The sequence below is a fragment of the Lithobates pipiens genome, unplaced genomic scaffold, assembly GCF_037356315.1.
Source record: "Lithobates pipiens isolate NorthernLeopardFrog02 unplaced genomic scaffold, aLitPip1_a1.2 Scaffold_13, whole genome shotgun sequence".
Taxonomy (NCBI): domain Eukaryota; kingdom Metazoa; phylum Chordata; class Amphibia; order Anura; family Ranidae; genus Lithobates; species Lithobates pipiens.
In genome coordinates, this window is record NW_027507718.1 from 457,433,117 (window position 1) to 457,454,604 (window position 21,488).

A 21,488-nucleotide genomic window follows, 5' to 3' on the forward strand; every position below is an offset into this window, starting at 1 on the left:
TGAACATACCATCCCCACTGTGAAACATGGTGGTGGCAGCATCATTTTGTGGGGATGTTTTTCTTCAGCAGGGACAGGGAACCTGGTCAGAGTTGTTGGGAAAATGGATGGAGCCAAATTCAGGGCAATCTTACAAGAAAACCTGTTAGAGTCTGCAAAAGACTTTAGACTGGGGTGGAGGTTCACCTTCCAGCAGGACAATGACCCTAAAAATACAGCCAGAGCTACAATGGGATGGTTTAGATCAAAGCATATTCATGTGTTACAATGGCCCAGTCAAAGTCCAGACCTAAATCCAATTGAGAATCTGTGGAAAGACTTGAAAATTGCTGTTCACAGATGCTCACCATCCAATCTGACAGAGTTTGAGCTATTTGCAAAGAAGAATGGGCAAAAATGTCACTCTCTAGATGTGTAAAGTTGGTAGAGACATCCCCAAAAAGACTTGCAGCTGTAATTGCAGTGAAAGGTGGTTCTACAAAGTATTGACTCAGGGGGGCTGAATACAAATGCACGCCACACTTTTCACATATTTGTAAAAAAATTGAAAACCATTTATCATTTTCCTTCTGCTTCACAACGATGTGCCACTTTTGTGTTGGTCCATAATATAAAATCCCAATAAAATAAATTTACGTGTTTGGTTGTAACATGACAAAATGTGGAAAATCTCAAGGGGTATGAATACTTTTCAAAGCAACATAGTTTAGAAACACCTATGCGTTGTCATCCTGATCCTGACTTATCAATTCATTAACCCAAAAAAAAAAAAAAAACTACGGATGGATGAAAATTTAGACTTGTAGGAATTCAATGTATGCTTGTTTTGGGTCACAAGGTAGAGAACCTTCACTGGGTACTGAAGTCAAGATTGGGATTACAACTACAGTGCTTGCAATGGCAGCTATCCTAATTCTACTTTTCCCTGTCCACTCACACGACTGGGAACAAGACAACCTACACCTTGGCAGTGAACCATTGCTGTGAATTAAAATGTAAGATGTATAAGATATAAGTGTCTCCAAAAGGGAGCCTTATTGCTCTGAAAGCATTCTTATTTGCAAGGATCTGAACAAAGTACTGTTTTCTGGTTGGAGGCATAGAACGGCACCTACAAAACCCAAAAGAGGTTCTGACCCATCTCTACTTTATGCAAAACCAAAAAAAAAATGTCGCTCATGAAAAATGCAAATGCAAGTGAAAAATGCAAAGCGAGTGGAAAAAACAGACAAATGTCAGCTCTAGGGCAATGCCTAATCCAACACTCCATAATTCACCTGTATTATCTTCTCCAGTTGGTTTGCCATCCTCTTTCTCTTCTGCATTTCCAGAGGTGGTTGTCTCTGTTGAGTGCCGTCTCTTTGCTTTATGGATCTGTTCCGACTCCAACCTTGACCTACAGACCAAATACAGAACAGAGCTCTCAATCATAGGAACAAGTGAGATTCTTACTTTAGGTCAGTCATTCTCAACCTGGGTGCTGCAGTCTGAGGTCGCCAGGGGCGCTGAGGCATCCTGGATGACAAAGGGTATAGAGCAATCTCTTGCTGTGCCAATGTACAGTTTGGAGCTCTGACACTCTTAACCTTGAATAGATAGATTGGCAGTGCTCCGAATTCTACATGTGCACACTGGGAGCTCGATCAGGGGAACAGTAAGGAGCAGACTAGTGGAAGGGAGGCCTGATCTCTCTGCCTCTCCCTACAGTGCAAACAAACCATGTATCCAGCAATGGGAGAGCAGGTACAGCCCCCTGCAGATTCTGTAAGTTTGCTCACTTACAAAGAAATTAAGGGTTTATAATTTTTGTCATAGGTCTATTTTAAATAATAAAGACAGAATATCAACCAAAAATCCAAAAAAACACATTATACAAATGCTATAAATTGAGTTGCAGTTTAGTGAGTAAAATAAGTATTTGATCCCCAATCAAAACATACGTGGTGGAGAAACCATCATTGGCAAGCACAGATCTAAGACGTTTCTTGTAACTGGTTACGAGGATTGCACACATCTCAGGAGTGATTTTGGTCCACTCTTCTTTACAAATCTTATCTATATCCTTAAGGTTTCTTGGCTGTCGCTTGGCAACTCGAAGCTTCAGCTTCCTCCAAAAAATTTCTATAGGATTAAGGTCTGGAGACTGGCTAGGCCACTCACTGACCTTAATGTGCTTCTTCTTGAGCCACTCCTTTGTTGCCTTGGTGGTGTGTTTTGGGTTATTATCATACTGAAAGACTCATCTGGTACTTGTTTGTTCCACACAGTTACTGCATTGGTTGACATATCGGCATGGGCCGAGTGGATACAACTTGTCCCAAATCACCTGTCGTCTGGAGGTCTCTGAGTTAACAGTTACATATGTTATGTTGTACATGTCCTGCATGTGTGTAAATCCATTTGGCTTGCCCACAGTGGCTCGCTAAATTATATGTAAGCAAGTTCCTCGCACGCAATTTCCGACCTCAACAGCAACGTCAGGAGCATTTTCTCACATATGCTCGTTATGGGATCCATAGTAAAAGCACCGAAATTGAGGTAGATACAAGTACACTGCTGCTCTCTCAGCTGCTGCTACTCACTCTGGTCTCACAAAATGGCTGAAATAGTTAAATAGTGTTTTTTGTGCTTTGGGAGGGTCTAAGGATGTTATCTTAAATAAAATGCTTCTAGGACGCGAACATTTTAAAACGGCGCTAAACGCGACTAAATGCGGCTAAACGGGCGTTTTAAAAAATCGTTCAGAAGAGGTTGCCTCAGCATCCTGTGTAAATTAGGCTTAATAGGGATCCCCAGTGCCTAGAAATAAATGCTCTAGCAGGCGAAAAGAAGAAATGTTAAATTCCTTTCTTGACTCTAGAGATAGAAACATACAACATTCAGGACAATGCTAATTTGGGTCTCTGGGGAACAATTTTAAACATATAATTCCAAAATGGGCATATTATGGGACAATCCCTTCATATATGCTGCATAGTATCTTTGTGAATGGGGCAACGCCAACAGCGATCAGATACAGTTGGATTAAGAAATGAAGGGCAGCAATACTATCATGTAATAACTTTATAATTTACCTTCTGTGACACGCCCGCAATAGAGAGTTTATGGGTTAGGTTGCAAGATGTTTGGACTTCTTCCTCCGTGAAAGTACCATTATGTTCCCTTTTGCAATCCGCAAAATGGAACGGTTAGTGAGAAAGATCTGCATTAAAAGCAGATTATATAAAAAGAGGCACGGTATGCGTAGGAGGGATAGATTGCACACAGAGCAACGCAAAAGTAGAAAAAGGGAGATGAAAGTTGACTCAATGAACGAGTAATTCTAGCAGGTCCTTCACAGAAAGGACTGATCTCAGATCTATAAAATATTGAAAAGATATTAGACGATGAGCTATCTCCAGAAGAATGGCTGCTTGTTTGGTCTTAAGAAGCCAAGAGCTCCACTGGCACTCTTTATAAAGAAAATTAATATAAAAATACCCTGCTTTTTATACATGGACTCCCGACATCCTCCATACTAAAACGGCAGCGATCGTTTTTGGAAATGCCAACAGGATCGAGGTTCCCTTTTCCACATTTTCTGGCAATGCCCACGCATTGAACCATTTTGGAAATCGGTTCAACTGTTTCTTTCAGTTCCTTTATCTCCTAAATTATTTCTCTTGGGACTGAGCCCTCTGACCCTAAAGCCGTGTACACACGATCGGATTTTCCAATGGGAAAAGGCTGTTGTCGAAAAATCCGTCCGTTTGTGCGCTCCATCGGACAACTGTTGTTGGTTTTTCCACGGACGAATGTTGGATGGCAGGCTTTAAAATTTTCCGCTGACAAATGTCTGTTGTAAACTAGCGCTCGTAATGAAAAATTTACATTTGTGACGTGGCAAATTATGAAATCTCAAAATGCAGCGCACAATTCTCTTCTTCTTTAATGGGATAATAAGCTCCTTTACTGGTGATACTGATGGAGCTATGGCAAACAAATTTTGGCAAGGCTTTTTTTGTTTTAGGGATATCAAGAATAATATCATTATGCTTGTTATTTTTTTGGGTGCAAGTTACAACACCATTATCTCGTAGTTTTTAAGATCAAAAGATACAACTATGTTGGTGTCCCTTGTTAATTTTACAACTGTCATTCGAAGTAATACACATAGCCAAGTATTATTCTACACAATTGTTTTTATTGTGCATTAAAAAAAAGAATACAAAAAAAATTGTTATCTGCCAATAGGACTTAACCAAAAAATGCATTCTATGCATCCAAAAATATAGAAACTATACCAAATCAAATCATTATTCAACCAAAAAATAAAATAAAACCCTCATGCATGTGTCCTGCTTCTTAATATAGGGGGTCAACAATGCCAAGAGTTGGTGAAAGCAGGGGTCCATCATCAGGAGATAATTCTGAAAACCACATGGATTATTCTCCTGGAGCTCCCGCAGCAAAGGCATATGACATAATTGGTCACAATTAATAAAACAACCAATTTTTGGTCGAGGAAATCCTCTGCCTCCTGTTCCTGGACTGGACTTGGGTCAAAGCAATAACTCCAAGGCCAATAATAAATAAAACGTTATCTGCTCCCATTTCGCAACATGGCTGGTTGACGAACGGCCGTTCAGAAACAAACTGAAAAGCGTGAAATGAAAAGCGCGAAATGAAAATTGTGAAATGGAAAGCACGAATCAACACTCACCAAAGTTCTACTAACACAAAATTAGCAGAAGGAGCCCAAAGGGTGGTGCTAAAGAGCTGAAGAAAACCACGTAGAACATCACTATGTTCGGATTTGTTGGTCAACAATTGTGTGCCGTTTGTATGCAAGACAAGTTTGGGGCCAACGCCCTTTGGACAAAAGTCTGCGGTTTTGTCGGCGGAAAATCAAATCGTGTGTACAAGGCTTAAAACCCATAAGAAAATATTAAGACATGTCCTGTCTGATGCGAGATGTCTCATTGCTTTCCACTGGAAAAAAATGAGAACCTGTCTTATACTACTTTACATACTAGAATTAAGGAAATGGAACTTATGGAAGGACCCACTGCTAGACTAAATGATACTCTAAAGAAGCATAATAAAGGACAGAACCTGTGGCATCTTAAGGAGGATCTGCCATGATTGTGCCTCCTTTTTTTTTCTCTTTAGTTCAGCTGCTGGGATACAGGTTGATGATGGAGAGAGCAGAACCCCCCACCTTTCTTCTCTTTTTTTTCCCTCCTTTGTCTCTTACTCTTTTCTTTCTATCCTTTTTACACTGAGTACTTGGTTCCTGGCACTCTATTATGCATATGCTGTAGGATTATGGCTATACTACTTGTCTCTTGCGAATTGGTATTGTTACCTAATGTTCATTTGTTCAGTTCACCATTGTGCTCCACATTTACACTTTTGCTTAAGCTTTTTTTTTTTTTAACAATACTGATTCCTCAGCGTATTGCATTTTCTTTAACCATGATGTTACAGTGCTTTGTACCCCATATATTTTCTGAAAAATCTTTACTAAAAAGTTATTTCTAAAAAAAGAAAGTTGCCTGGCCTTTTCATAGAGATATAAAAGTCACGAATTTGAATAATTACAAAAAGTAAAAACAAAGACATAGAAAATCATTGATAGAAACCCCTCCATTCACACCTAATATTTTGGATGAACAATTTTTGTAATAATTATTAATTAGGGGTAGGAATAGCGTAAGATCACAAGGTCATATTTGGGCAATTACATTGAATGAATGTGGGCAATTTCTGGTCTGTGACGCTACCGCTTTGTTTACTTTTAGCATCAGGGCCTGATGTTATTTCGGCGCTAGTCAACAGCAGGATTGGACGTTTCAGTCGTCAGTGGGATCTTTCTCTTTCAGCGCATCGTTCATCATGATGGATGTGGACCTGCATCAATGGATGACGTGATTGATGATAAATGTGCATTGTGAGTCTTTTTATTTTCTTCAATAAAAGTACATGTCAAAAACTGTGTCTTTATTTACTGTTGACATTTTAGGTCTATGTACTCCTCACTCATTCACATGGGAAGGCTGGCATATGGGTGTGCCTCTTTGTTAATGGGGGCTTCCAGATTCTGATAAGCCCCCTGCCTACCGATTCCCACAACCACAGGGCCAGGGTTGTGGGGAAGAGTCCCCCTGTCCTCATCAACATGGGGTCAAGGTGCTTGTCCCCCATGGCAAGGTAACCTTCATGTTAAGGGCATGTGGCCTGGTATGGTTAATGCCAGGCTGCATGCTCAAATCAGGGTCTGCTGTGGATTTTAGTGGGTGCCCCTTTAAATTTAATACCAGACCAGAAGCGTCGGGTATGAAATTTGGGGAGGATCCCGTGCCCTTTTTTTGCTTTAATATATCAGGCCCCCATTGCTCGATTCCTTCATCAACACTAACCATAACTGACTGAACATATCCTGCTGCACTATTGTATTCTGACAGTGGAAGGTTTTACAACCGTCAGAATACAGTGATCACTGCTGCCGATAGATCAACTTCAGTACAACCAGCCTACCCAGAGATAAATTTGGCCAGTTACTGCTGAATGGTCCAATGCTTCTGCTAGAGGATTCTGTACCTGGATATAAACCTGTGAAAGGTTTTGTTGAACCTGGAGGCCAGGAGGGGCACATGAACCATTCCCCTGATGAAGTCACGTGACCCGTGACGAATACGCGTCAGGACACTGCGACCGGAAGTGACGTAGACCGAGCCCGCAGCTCGTTTATACACTGTTTGTACAGACTCTGTTTGTGAGTATCTTTATACTTTTTTAAATAAATAAATCTGTTGAAACATTTCACACTATGGAGTATCCTTCCTCCATCTCTGCTTAAACCCACATACACGCTATACCATTGAGGAACCCTGACTGCAATACCCCAGAGAAATTCCCTTAAAGGGACCACAACATTTCTCAGGACTTGGCAACTCCACACTAAAGGGAAATTCTGCCAAAGGATCCTAAAGACCTTTATACACGCTGTTACCTTACAGCAGTAAGGTAAGGGGACACCCATCATCAGAATACACAGAACCACGAAGGATATATCCCCTCTCACCAGCACCACTGCCCTCTCCATTGCAATATTTTCACATTGTTCACAAATTATCATGTTGAAGGAGTCACACCCTGTGCGATTCTAGGAATAATCGCAGCACCCTGCACTTGAAACTGATTTTGTCACTTTATTCCTGTCTATACTTGAAGGTTTGCCTATGCGCATCACAGTAGAGCACCTGCACTTTATGTGATTTCTGTGATCGCAACACGCTACACTTTGGAATTAATATTGTTTATTTTTTTTTCACTGTTGTTTACTGTATTTTATGCATCTATGTTCTAGATTATATATTAGCAGCAATAAGTATTATTGTTTAATATGCCACACAGGCACATATTTCTATTATATTCTTATTTGTATTAATTTTTTAAACCTTTATCTATACCCCCTAACTGTGGATTCAGTATATTGCCCTTACCGATAGATAGACCCCTCCGACGTACAGCGCACCACTACCTTTCCTATTTACTAATCCTTCAAATCTGTCATTGCATCCCTTCATCAGGGGGACTTTCGACATCAAAGATGATTACCTACATGGCCCCAACTTTACAGGGTATTAGTGATGTCTAAGCTTTGCAGTGGGGCCCCTACAATACCAGTTCATAGCCCTTAGCTTTGACCTCTCATCTGTGCCTTAGGTATTCACAGATGTGCTGGCCCCTGTATTAGCCTTGCTGTGCCATGTCCATTGTGAGGATGCATGTTTGTCCTTCTTTTGAGGGAACAGCCAGCACGGCCTCTTTTGGCGAACATGTCTCTCACTGTCCAAACATAACATTAGTTCGAGTTAATCTTAAACCTTCAGAAATCAATGCTGGAGCGGCCTCACTGCATGGAGCATCTGGGTATAGTCCCGGACATATCTTGGATCAGGAAAAAAGAAAAAAGGAAGGGCTATGGACTTTCTAGACACAATTGCAAAAACGGTTATTTAAAAAGGTATAATTTTATTTACAAAAGTAGCAATACATTTATAAACATCTTAAAAAGTCATAAGCAATCATGGGTTCATCAACACAAGAGGTTACCGCTATTAGTACCGTAGCCATAATATAATTAATAGTAAGAGGAAGACATTGTCTTCAATATTAACCAATCCAAGACTTTGGTATAATAGACAAAGTTGTGGAACATCAAGGATGACTGAAAAGGATGATGAAAGCAAATATAGACTCACCACAAACTTTCAGCAAATTAAATTCAATGGCTTGTTGTATATATAATTCCTCATATAAAATCCTGTTTTAATCTGTATACTTTTTAAGTGTGCTCTATTTCTCCTTCCGTTTTTAGGAATTTTTTAAACCTTTGTTGTGTTTGCTCCAACCTATTATAATTACCAGTGCTCTCCATACCAAGTCCTCCTCTTTTTTTTTTGAGCTCCCCCTTTGGCTGCAGAAACATAATATATATCTGTCTCTCTCTCCCCTGCTGGGATATTGCAGATTTATATCCTAGATGGTAACAATATACCACCATGAATCTTTATTATCTTCTTGTCAGTACCAGTAAGTATCTTTTTACTCCTGCTCTTATATATAATAAATGGACATACATGAATAACTTACTTACTTATTTTTTCCTCCCCCCCTCATTTTTTTTTTTCTTGAGGTTATTATACAACACACTTTTTTCTTATTATGTTATGCGTAGAGGTCGACCGATATGGGGTTTTCTCTGGCCGATGCCGATATTTAGAAATCATGATGGCCGATATATGATGCCGTTTTTTTTTTCGGCGGATTTTTATTTTATTTTTTTCCTTTTTTGCTAACAGACACCTTTCACACTGGGGCATTTTTCAGGTGCTTTTGGGCTAAAAATAGCACCTATAAAGTGCCTGCAAAACTGCACTCCTGCAGTCTGTGTGGAAGCCCGAGTGCTTTCACACTGAGGCGATGCGCTGGCAGGATGTTAAAAAAAAGTCCTGCAAGCAGCACCTTTGGAGTGGTGTATGCTGCTCCTCCACCACTCCTGCCCATTGATATGAATGGGCACCACTGCAGAAGCCCATGCAATGTGATTTGGCAGCGGCACTTCACGGGCGCATTTAACCTCTTCATCAGCCACTAGCTGGGTTATATGCGCCCCACTAGCAGCCGAACAGCACCGCTAAAATGAGGGTAAAGCGCCGCTAAAACTAGCAGTGTTTTACCATCAATGCCTTCCTGCTCCAGTGTGAAAGCAGCCTTAATAATTGATACAGAAAATTTCTTACATTTAAACATTTATTACATCATGGGAGTACATGAGTACATCATGGGACAAAGAGCCTTAAATGATTACTTAAAGTGGTTGTAAACCCTTACAAACCACTTTGACCTACAGGTAAGCCTAGATTAAGGCTTACCTGTAGGTCCAAGCAATATCTCCTAAACCTATATAGATTAGGAGATATTTGCCCGAAAACGGGCACCGCTGTCTACAGCGCATCCGCCGTAGACAGCGGCGCGCAGGCGCACTGAGCGCGGCATTCTCAGCGACGGAGCTGCCGCGCGTGTCGGCTCCCGTGCGCATGCGCGGGAGTGACGTCATCGCGGCTTCGCTGAATGACAGCGGCGGAGCTGCGAGACCAACAAGATGGATGCAGCGGACTACAGGGGACAGCGGCGACTTCGCTGGCTCCTGTGTCAGGTAAGTGACACATAATGGGCTACTATGCAATGCATAGTAGTCCATTATGCTTTGCCTTTGCAGAGAATGAAAGAGGAAGTAAACTCATCAGGGTTTACTTCCTCTTTAATGGGTTAGGCTACCTTCAGGTGTTGACATTGGTAAACTCAATCAAGGAAATTTACTCACTATATAACCCCTCCTCCTTCCAGGAGGAAAACAGTTTTTGTAGCAAAGCAATATACTTAATGCCAAAAGAGGGGCGGGACCTCTGTGTCCCATGATGTACTCCAAGGAAAGGATTTTAAAGGTAAGATGTAATAAAAATCCTATTTCCATTATTGTACATCATGGGACACAGAGCCTTAAGACCCCTTTCACACCGGGGCGCTTTGCAAAGCTCCCTGAAAGAGCCGCTCCTGTGTCTCCAGTGTGAAAGCCCTGCCGGCAAAGAGCTGCTGTGGCTTTGCGGGCGGATTTACCCCCCCCCCCCTGCTAGTGGCCGAATACCACCACTAAAACTACGGTATAGCGACGTTAAAAATATGTGATGTTTACAAGACAAAAACATTTTTTTTTATTTTTTGGGGAAAATTACTTAGAACCCCCAAACATTATTTTTCTAACATCCTAGATAATAAAATGGTGTTCATTGCAATACTTTGTCACACCGAAATTGTGCAGCGTTCTTACAAGTGCACTTTTTTTTGAAAAAATACACTTTTTTGAATTCAAAAATAAAACAGTAAAGGCAGACCAATTTTTTTTTTTTTTGTGTTTTTTACGCTGAGTAAATTGATACTGAACATGTCACGCTTCAAAATTGCGCCTGCTCATGGAATGGCGACAAACTTTTACTCTTAAAAACCTCCATAGGCGACATTTAAAACATTCTAGCGGTTGCATGTTTTCTGCAACCGAGGAGGTCTAGGGCTAGAACTATTGCTCTCACTCTACCGATCGCGGCGATATCTCATATGTGTGGTTTGAACATCGTTTTCATGTGCGGGCGCTACTCACGTTTGTGCTCGCTTCTGCACACAAGCTCGGCCGGAAGGGGCACGTTTAACATTTTTTTTTCTTCTTATTTTATCTTTTACTTTTTATTTTTACACCATTTAAAAAAATCTGTCACTTTTAATCCTATTACAAGGAATGTAAATATCCCTTGTAATAGAAAAAAAAAGCATGACAGGACCTCTTAAATATGAGATCATGGGTCAAAACGACCTCAGATCTCATATTTACACTAAAATGCAATAAAAAAAAAGCTGTAATTTAAAAAAATAAAATGCCCTTTTAAGAGCTATGGGCGGAAGTGATGTTATGACGTCGCTTCCGCCCTGCAGTGTCATGGAGATGGATGGGGACCCTCTTCCCCTCACTCGTCTCCATGTCAGCCCAGGGGACAGACGCGATCGCCTCTGCTGCTGCCGATGGTTCTGGTAAGCGGCAGGAGGGCCCTCTCCCGCCATTGATAAAAGTGATCTTGTGGTGAATCCGCCGCAGAGACCACTTTTATCATGCACCGGACAGTCACATGCCGATGTACTTCCCTACTTTGGTTGAATCATAAGTTTGAATTATCACTTGCCAAATCCATTTAGCGACAATGGATTTTGACGCTGCCGGTCCCTTCTTAGGACCCTCTGGCAGAATAAATAAGACATCAGACTTACGAAGCTGAGCAGTTTTCTTTAAATAGATTTTCACTGTTCTTACCACATCAAGACAATGTAGTGACTTTTCTTCCCTGGAACATGGTTTTGGAAAAAACAATGGCAGGACAATATCTTGGTTCAGGTGAACGTGGGGGTGCAACACCACTCTGTCCACATGAAAAATCAAATATGGCTCTTTACAAGAAAGAGCAGCCAATTCCGAAACCCTCCTTGCTGAGGATATAGCAACCAAAAAAAACAACTTTATTGTCAAAAGGACTAAGGGAATATGTTGTATCGGTTCAAATGGCTGTTTTTGCAACACAGACAAAACTAAATTCAAGTCCCAAGGGTTCAAGGGAGGTTTGACGGCGGATTAAGACGCATTACCCCTTGTATAAAACCCCTGACTAAAGAATGAGTAGCAAGTGGTCTTTGAAATAAGACCGATAAAGCTGAAACTTGGCCTTTAATAGTACTCAAGGCCAATTTAATTCCTACCCCTAATTGTAGAAAGGCAAGAATTCTGCCTATAATATATCGCCGAGGGTGCCAACCCTTGGATTCACACCAGGAAACATAGGCCCTCCAGACCCTATAATATATAGTTCTGGAAACTAGCTTCCTTGCATTAATCAGGGTAGAGATAACTGACCCGGAAAACCCACGTTTCTTTAGAATGTGGGTTTCAATAGCCAAGCCATTACATTTAGAGACCTGCACACCTACCTCTATCTCATAAATAAAACCAACGGCCTTGTATTAATACTAGGTCTGGAAAGCAGGAGATCACTGGAGGAATACTGAACTTTGTATTAAATTATGTATACGCTTACTCTTAGTGAAATATACAGAGAGGCAGACCTGCGCTATATTCAGGAATTGAAGTATTACATTAAGAGAAAATTCCATGCATATTCAGCTCTGGAAATAATAATAGACTTTCCCATTACAGCTCCAATCACATCATTTCTTCTTGTAACCATCTCAATTATGGAGCATAATAGTTTTTAATTGAAAAGGAACAAAATGCCTCTCCAGCCTTAGTACAAAGAAAATCTATTAATGTGATAAAAGCATTTCTAATTATTGCATTAAGCCTTCTCTAATACCCTATGGGAGGATGGCACACACATAGTTTAACACTCCACAGAGATGGTTTTTTGATGTGGAATATGGTCCATTTGTTAAAGTCTTTTTATCTTCTGTTTTAGATGTCCACATCTAGGTAGGCACATTGTTACAGAGAGAGCGTGTACATTTCTGACTGAATTGTTTGATCTCCATCCAACATTTAAACATATTAGAGATACCAATTATTGCTGCAATGCGGCGAGAACACTTTATCTGTAAATCAGGCAAGCTCACTAACAGATAACCAGCTTCTAATACCATTCTTTGAGCCAGGGAATTTCTCCAAAGGCATCCGAGATCCACCAACCAAGCAAAGCTACAGCACGGGCCAAGTCCTGAACTTGAGGGCAAACGTTCATGGCAGAATACCTAAACATTAAATCGAGCCTGGGCTCAAGTGTTAAAAATAGGGCCGTGGAAATGAAAGATACCTCGATTAATCGTCAATTTTTTTGAGCGATCAAATTTTTTTTGATCAATCAAAATACTCACCTCTCCACCGGCTTCCGGGTCTTCAAGGAGTTCCGTCGGAGATCCGGTGAGGTCACGGACATAGACGTCACCGGACTCCTCCCCCCTTCCACAAGTGCCTCCGTCTGCTAACAAAGGGAAGGGGGGAGGAGTCCGGTGACGTTGAAGTTCTGATTGAACGTAACGCGTACCAGGGAGGAGCTACGCATGACGTCACCTGCTGCTACCCTACAGAACTAACGCGATTGTCGGCATTACATGCTGTGTTTTTATCATCTTTATACGAGTAGTTTGTGTTTGAACACAAAAATTATACCTTATACTTAAGCGGCGAGCACTTAGATCTTTTCTTTCTACCCATGACCTGGCGTCTTTGCTGAGATCTAAGGAGACGTGAGAGAAGTTTATGGTTCGTGTTAACCCTTTTGATACCCGCTTGCATGACCACCTGTTTGCACAGGGGTCCATGCCATAAGGTGAAAGTGATTAGTTAGATCGGAGGTGGAGGGATTGTCACGCTACTGTGAAAAAAAAATTACTTACGTCAGTGCTACAGTTTGAATTTAAAAAGTATTTGTGTGAACTGTGAAGTTAAGTCATGGATTGTAGAACCGAACTAGTGTCGGGTGATGGTATATAGTGTATACCACATTTACCACTGACTAATGCAGAGATGCAAGGAGATCAGCTAAAAGTAGTTGGATCGGTATGTGTGTTATAATTAATTGAAATTAGTCAATTAAAAAAACAAAACGATTAATCAAACACGAAAATTTTAATCAGTAACAGCCCTAGTTAAATATAGTCATGTAAACATTCTGTTGGCACAAATCGTGAAAGAAAGTCTGAAAAATTAGAGTTACGCTTACCGGTAACGTCTTTTCCAGTAGTCTTTCAGGACAGCCACTATGAGAGATAGACTCCTCCTCTTCCTCTGGAAACACTGCGCCAGCCCATAAATTCTTACTTCCCCTGCCGGACCTCAGTTATATCGAGAATACCTCCGGCCAGCTGGGGAGACACAAGAACACATTAATAACATATTTATCAAATACTATTATCTTGCTGCGCTCTGGTCTTTGTAAGACTCCCCCCAATTTTCGGGTGGGAACTAGGGCTGTCCTGAAAGACTACTGGAAAAGACGTTACCGGTAAGCGTAACTCTAATTTTCCCTAATCGTCTTTCAGGACAGCCACTATGAGAGGATAAGCGAGCACTTACCAGTTAGGGTGGGACTACAGCTTGCAAAACCTTCCGCCCAAAGGTTTGCTCACCTGCCGACACCAGATCCACTCTGTAGTGTTTAACAAAGGTGGAATAGCTGGACCATGTTGCTGCTTTGCAGATCTGTTCTGGCGTAGCTCCTGCTCTTTCTGCTTGGGAGGCTGCCATAGCTCTAGTGGAGTGTGCTTTAATACCCACTGGGATTTCTTTCCCTGCTGCTGAATAAGCCTGCTCAATGGCTACTCTGAGCCACCTAGCAATAGTGCGCCGGGACGCTTTACAACCTTTCCTGGCCCCGGAAAACAAAACAAATAAGGAATCTGACCTTCTGAATGCCTTGGTCAGTTCCAGATAGTGTAGGATACATCTCCTAACATCTAAATAATGAAATCTTAATTCCTTCTCACCGGAGGGATTGGGACAAAAAGAGGGCAAAACAATTTCCTGGCTTCTATGAAAGCTGGATGCCACTTTCGGCAAAAAGGCTGGATCGGTCTTTAAAACTATCCGATCCGGAAAAATAACACAAAAGGGAGCCCTGACTGAGAAGGCCTCCATCTCACTGACCCTCCTGGCAGTTGTTACTGCTACCAGGAATACTGTCTTCAGAGTAAGCTCTCTCAGAAAACACTCCTTCAAAGGTTCGAAGGGGGGTCCAGTTAAACTCTGCAAAACTAAAGATAAATCCCATCTGGGAAAGGACAGACCCTGGACCGGTCTCTGTCTGGACAGGGCCCTAAAGAATCTGACTACCCATGGATTGGTAGCCAAATGATCCTCCAAAAAAACACTAAGGGCTGATACTTGGCCTCTAAGGGTACTGATGGATAACCCCTTATCTGCCCCACGTTGTAAAAATTCCAACACTGCGGAGGAGCTTCGTACAGAGAAAGAGCTCTCTGCGCACCACTTGTTGAAACGTAACCAGACCCTTTCATAGATCTGGCGAGTTTCCTTCTTCCTACTGTCCAGAAGGGTAGAAACTAGTCTCTCTGAGAATCCTTTAGATTTTAACAAACCCTCCTCAGTAGCCAGGCCGCTAACTTCCACTGGTGTACCTGTGGGCATAGGACTGGCCCCTGAGAGAGGAGATCGTCCCGAAGGGGCAAGAGCAGGGGAGGTTCTATCGCCAACCGTTTTAGTACTGAGAACCATGCTCTCTTTGGCCAATGTGGAGCCACCAGAATCAGAGATGTGTTTTCCATCTGAAACTTCCTCAGAACTGCTGGCAACAACACTGGAGGTGGGAAGGCATAGCAAGTTCCGAAATGCCAATCTTGGCTCAAGGCATCCACCCCTAGAGCTCCCTCTCCCCTTTTTAGGGAGAAAAAACAGGGGGTTTTTGCATTGTTTTTGGACGCGAACAGGTCCACCTCCGGAGACCCCCATCTCTTTACTATGAGATTGAAGACCTCCTGGTTGAGAACCCAATCGCCCTCCCTCAGCTTCTTTCGGCTGAGAAAATCTGCTACTACGTTTTTCTCTCCCCTCAGGAAAACGGCTGAGAGCGAAAGGGTGTAGGTCTCGGCCCAGGACAGAATCTCTGTTGCTAAAGACAACAGGGTTCCGCTTCTGGTGCCACCCTGTTTGTTCAGATAGGCCACTACGGACGAATTGTCCGACCGCACCTGAATGTGGTGACCCTGAAGCTCCTTTTTGAAGAATCTGAGGGCTAGTCCCACTGCCCTCAATTCTTTCCAATTGGACGATCGAGTCAACTCGTCGTCTTCCCAAGTGCCCTGGGCTAGAAGGGAACCCAGATGTGCCCCCCAGCCTTTTCCACTTGCATCTGTGGTTACTACCCGCGAAACCGGGATGAGCCACAGACGACCCTGCGACAGATTTGTCACTTTCCTCCACCACCAGAGGGATCTTTTTACCTGGAGGGGAATATGTACCAGGGTGTCTAGGGCCTCCTGACTGTGGTCCCACACCCCTAGGATGAAGGTTTGTAGGGGACGAAAGTGTAGCCCTGCCCACTGTACTGCTGGAAGGGTGGATGTAAGGAGACCTAGTACTGACATCAGAACCCTTATGGAAACCAGCTGGTTGCTTTGAAGAGAGGCCACCGCACTGTCCAGTTTTTGTACCTTTTCTTTTGGCAGAAAAACTCTCAACAGTGTTGAGTCCAACAGAAAACCTAGATAGGAGATCTGTTGTGAGGGGATCAGGCTGGATTTTTCCAAGTTCAGAAGCCACCCCAGGTCTGTAAGGACCCTTTTGGTTAGATTGAGATCCTTGACCAACTGAGCTGGGGATGCTGCAAACAGAAGCAGGTCGTCCAGGTAGGCAATTACACATACCCCCTGGAGCCGAAGAAAGGCCATGGCTTCTGCCAGGACCTTGGTAAAAATGCGGGGTGCAGAGGATAGCCCGAATGGCAGGGCCTGAAACTGAAAATGTATTGTTTCCCCGCCCAGATCTATGGCAAGGCGTAGAAACTTCTGCGAGGCCTCCGCTATAGGGATGTGCAAATACGCGTCCCTTAGGTCCAGAGACACCATGAAACAGTTGTGGGGCAGGAGCGCTTTTACTGAAAAGATCGATTCCATGCGGAATCTCTTGTATGTCACTGAAGCGTTTAGAGGCTTTAAGTTCAGAATCAGCCTGAACTTCCCTGAGGGTTTTTTTACTATGAAGACGTGAGAATAAAACCCCCTTCCCTCTTCTGCTTTCGGGACCTTGCGAATAACATCCTGATTCTCTAACTCCCTCAGAGCTTCTAGCAAGGCCTCGGCCTTTACCATGCACCTGGGTAGATGCGTGACAAGGAGCCTTTGAGGGGGTGGTCTTAGGAATTCCAAGAGGTACCCCCTTCTTATTACCCCTAAAATAAATTGATTGGGGGATATTGCTTCCCACTGTGGAAGAAAGGCCCCCAGTCTTCCTCCCACTGTAGTTGGACTGTCACTGGGTTTTACTGGGCTGGATAGGAGGGCGAAAAATCGCCCCTCCTCTGCCCCTGCCTTTTTGGGGCCAGGTTTTCTTTTTTGTCTCTGGTTTAGAGGTTTCCCTACGCCCCTGCGGACGAAACCCCTTCTTTGTTGGTACAGGGATTTTCCGTTTGAGAGGAAAGGACTTTTTCCTGTCCGCTGTCCGGTCTAGAACCGTCTCTAGCCCTGGGCCAAAAAGGAGGTCCCCCGTGAGGGGAATCCCACAAAGTTTTATCTTGGAGGCATTATCCCCTGGCCATGTTTTTAGCCAGAGGGCCCTTCTGGCCTAATTGGCTAGAGCCGCCGTTCTGCCCGACATGCGGACGGACTCAGCAGAGGCATCTGCTATGTAAGAGATCCCTCGCAGCATAGTAGGGAAGGATGACAGAATGGTTTCCTTATCTGTGCCTGCCTCAATATGTTGTTGGATCTGTGAGAGCCAATGCTCTAAATTGCGAGCCACAACTGTAACTGCCATTTCAGGCTTAAGATTGCCAATGGCCGAGTCCCACGTCTTTTTAAGCAGAGAGTCAATCCTTTTATCCATGACATCTGCCAACGCCCCCATGTCTTCAAACGCCAAGTCTGTGTGTCTGGAGACCTGGGAGAAAGCGGCATCCAACTTGGGACTTTTATTCCAAAGGCATGCCGGGTCCTCTGAAAATGGGAACCTTCTTTTGAGGGATCTGGATAAAAAGGGTTTTCTCTCCGGATCCTGCCACTCCTTTTTAACTGTTTCTATTAACACATCGTGTACTGGAAACACCCTTCTCTTTGGCTCCCCCAAACCAGTATACATTTGGTCATGCAGGGTAAGGGGCTTTTTATCCGTCTGGATACCGAGGGTTGTATAAATTGCCTTTAAGAGGTCCTCTACCTCATCAAGGGATAACTTATATCTGGAGGCTTTCCTGGACCCATCCTGGTCCTCCCCCTCGGAATCAGAAGAGGAACTGTCTGGAAGTTCCCTATCTGTCCCTGAAGGGCCTGCAACCTCTGTCCCCCCTACACTAGGGGGTTGGACCGGGGCAGAACTCTGTGCTAGAGGTGGGGTTGTATCCTGGGGAGATGGACCCGTGGGAAGCTGGAATTTTTCAAAAAGGGACCTAAAAGAAGAGAAGGTGGACGAGAGCTCTTTAACTGAAGCTGCTAGTCCTGACTCCTGTTCAGATTCCCTTTCCCTAACAAGGGAGTCAATACAGCCTTTGCACAACACCTTGGTCCAAGATTCCCCTAAAATGTCCCTACAGGAGGCACACTTCCTTCTAGAGCTATGCGTAGACCTAGTTTTTTCCGCAGCTTTCTAAAAGAAAGGAAAAAGAAAAAACAGAAAAAACAGAGTCAATCAAAAGCTCGGGATACAACCCTGGGAGTGCACTAGACCCTTTTTATAAAACGAAGGGATCTGAGCCTCCCCTCCCCCCTGGCCACCCAGGGGGTCTGCCCCCCACCCATGATAGAACCATACATTGGGGTGGGGGGATCCTAGATAGAGAGAACCCCTCCCCAGGGCGCTCTTACCTTAGGAATGCTGGAGACAGAGTCGGTCGTTTGAGCCTCGGCTTCCGACATGACTGCAGGTGGCTGCTTAACACCGAGTTCCACGCTGCCTGCGCGCGTTCTGAACTCATCTCCAGCTTGTGCCCGGCCCTCCTATCAGCTCCACGACCCGGAACCGGAAGTCGATCGAGGTCAAGCCTTCGTTTTCCGCCGGATACGACGTCGCCCGTCGTTCGGCCCGCTCGGTTCAAGAAAAAAAGGAGGCGGACTGTACCCCCGTACAGGGAAATCATCCGAACGGCTTGCCAGCTGCGTCCCTGTAGACGCGATAGGAGTCCCCCACGACCTGAAGCCGCGCTCGACTCGGAAGGGGTGGCAGTACCTGGTGAAGGTAAGTAAACCGTTCGACCCGTCCAAAAAGGCGGACGTTGGTTGCGAACGGTTTGAACCCGGCTTTTTTAAAACGAAGCCCCTGCTTCTATCCACCGGGCTCTTTAACGTCAAAATGGCCACAGCCTCCCCGACTGATTGGCCTAGTTCCTTGCACAGTGTCTCCCCGCCGGAGGAAACACTAATAACTGAGGTCCGGCAGGGGAAGTAAGAATTTATGGGCTGGCGCAGTGTTTCCAGAGGAAGAGGAGGAGTCTATCTCTCATAGTGGCTGTCCTGAAAGACGATTAGGGAAAATAACCTTTCTGGGAAAACAAATGTTGCTTTATGCTTCTATTGGTACTTAACATATCTGATAGCCTAAGCCAGTGGTCTCCAAACTGCGGCCCGAAGGCCAGATGTGGCCCTTTGCTTGCTCATATTCAGCCCTTGGGGCACTGTTTCATCCACCGATACCAACAATGGAGTATAATTTCCCCCCACTGACACAGAAGAAGGGACATCATTTCTCCCACTGACACCCACAATGGCACCCAGTGACCCCAATGATAGGGCACAATTCCTCCCACTGACACCCACAATGGCACCCAGTGACCCCAATGATAGGGCACAATTCCTCCCACTGACACCCACAATGGCACCCAGTGACCCCAATGATAGGGCACAATTCCTCCCACTGACACCAACGATGGCACCCAGTGACCCCAATGATAGGGCACAATTCCTCCCACTGACAACAACGATGGGGCACGCTTCCTCCCACTGACACCAACGATGGGGCACGCTTCCTCCCACTGACACCAACGATGGGGCACGCTTACTCCCACTGACACCAACGATGGGGCACGCTTACTCCCACTGACACCAACGATGGGGCACGCTTACTCCCACTGACACCAACCATGGGGCACGCTTACTCCCACTGACACCAACCATGGGGCACGCTTACTCCCACTGACACCAACCATGGGGCACGCTTACTCCCACTGACACCAACCATGGGGCACGCTTACTCCCACTGACACCAACCATGGGGCACGCTTAATCCCACTGACACCAACGATGGGGCAAACTTAATCCCACTGACACCAACGATGGGGCAAACTTAATCCCACTGACACCAATGATGGGGCAAACTTAATCCCACTGACACCACCGATGGGGCAAACGTACTCCCACTGACACCAACGATGGGGCAAACTTACTCCCACTGACACCAACGATGGGGCAAACTTACTCCCACTGACACCAACGATGGGGCAAACTTACTCCCACTGACACCAACGATGGGGCAAACTTACTCCCACTGACATCAACGATGGGGCAAACTTACTCCCACTGACACCAACGATGGGACAAACTTACTCCCACTGACACCAACGATGGGGCAAACTTACTCCCACTGACACCAACATTGGAGCACAATTACTCGCAATGAAACAAATTATGTGGCATTGTTTTTTCCCCACTGATATTTGGACCTATTCTACTCCTAATGGTCACAGTCTGGCCCCCCTAAAGTCTGAAGGACACTAAACTGGCCCTTTGTTTAGACATGTTCATGAAATCTCTGCTGAAGGATTAGGCATTGTTCACACGCGACTAGGGCACAGTAAAACCAGCAGCCAAGTCATGGTTTTAATGTCCCCCAACTGCCAGCCTGAACCAGGGCATGGAGCTTCTCAGGGCTGTACACATGTCGCAGCAAAAAATAAACAGCATGTGGTATTCAGCAGTTGTTACCGCTGCTGCTGATAACTAATTGTACAAAAATGTGGCAACCACCCCAATCTATAACCTTTGCAGCAAGGTGCAAATAAAAGGGCAATGCACATCACAAAACAAACAAAATATTTGCCACCAACTTACAGACCAGCCTGCAAAACAACCAAATTGGCCAGTCTAACAGTTTACGTTAAAAACAGAGTTTTGTATGCACGCATTTGCAAACATATGCGTAAGACACAGTGCCCACGCAAAGGGACCTCTGAATATACTGTGGTTCCAACTCTAAAAATTCCATAGCCTCCATAGTAGGAACACATATAAGAATGGATAAATTAAGGGCAGGTGTGCCTGGAGGTAGCCCATCCCTCCTTAAAGGCACAGGGATGCACGTGACACCCAGCAAGAGCACAATTGCAGCAAAGGCAACCCGTGCGTCCCTGCACCCAATCCTTCCACCTGTACAAAATAAAAAATGGCTGTAATTTTTTTGTGGGCTTCCTCAAGGCACATTTGCCCTTAATCTATCCATTATTATGTGTGCTCCCACTATGGAGGCTCTAGAAATTTAGAGTTAGGACCACAGTATATACAGAGGTCCCTCAACGTGGGCACTGCGCATGTATTTACAAATGTGTGCGAACAAAACCCTCTGTTGTTAATGTAAACTGTTAGACGGGGCCAATTGTGGTGTTTTGCAGGCTTATTACACTTTATTATGACGATGATTGAGATACAGGCCTTTTTTCCCTCTCAGAGAATAG

General features: G+C 44.2%; 1 protein-coding gene across 1 annotated transcript in view; it reads right to left on the reverse strand.

Annotated features, from left to right (window-relative positions):
- The window catches only part of STX18 (syntaxin 18), a 283,473-nt gene that overhangs the window by 74,568 nt on the left and 187,417 nt on the right, over positions 1–21,488 (reverse strand). The window contains exon 6 of the mRNA XM_077477794.1: positions 1,278–1,396. Coding sequence (XP_077333920.1) covers positions 1,278–1,396 — 119 coding nt within the window. The remainder of the gene's footprint in view (positions 1–1,277; positions 1,397–21,488) is intronic.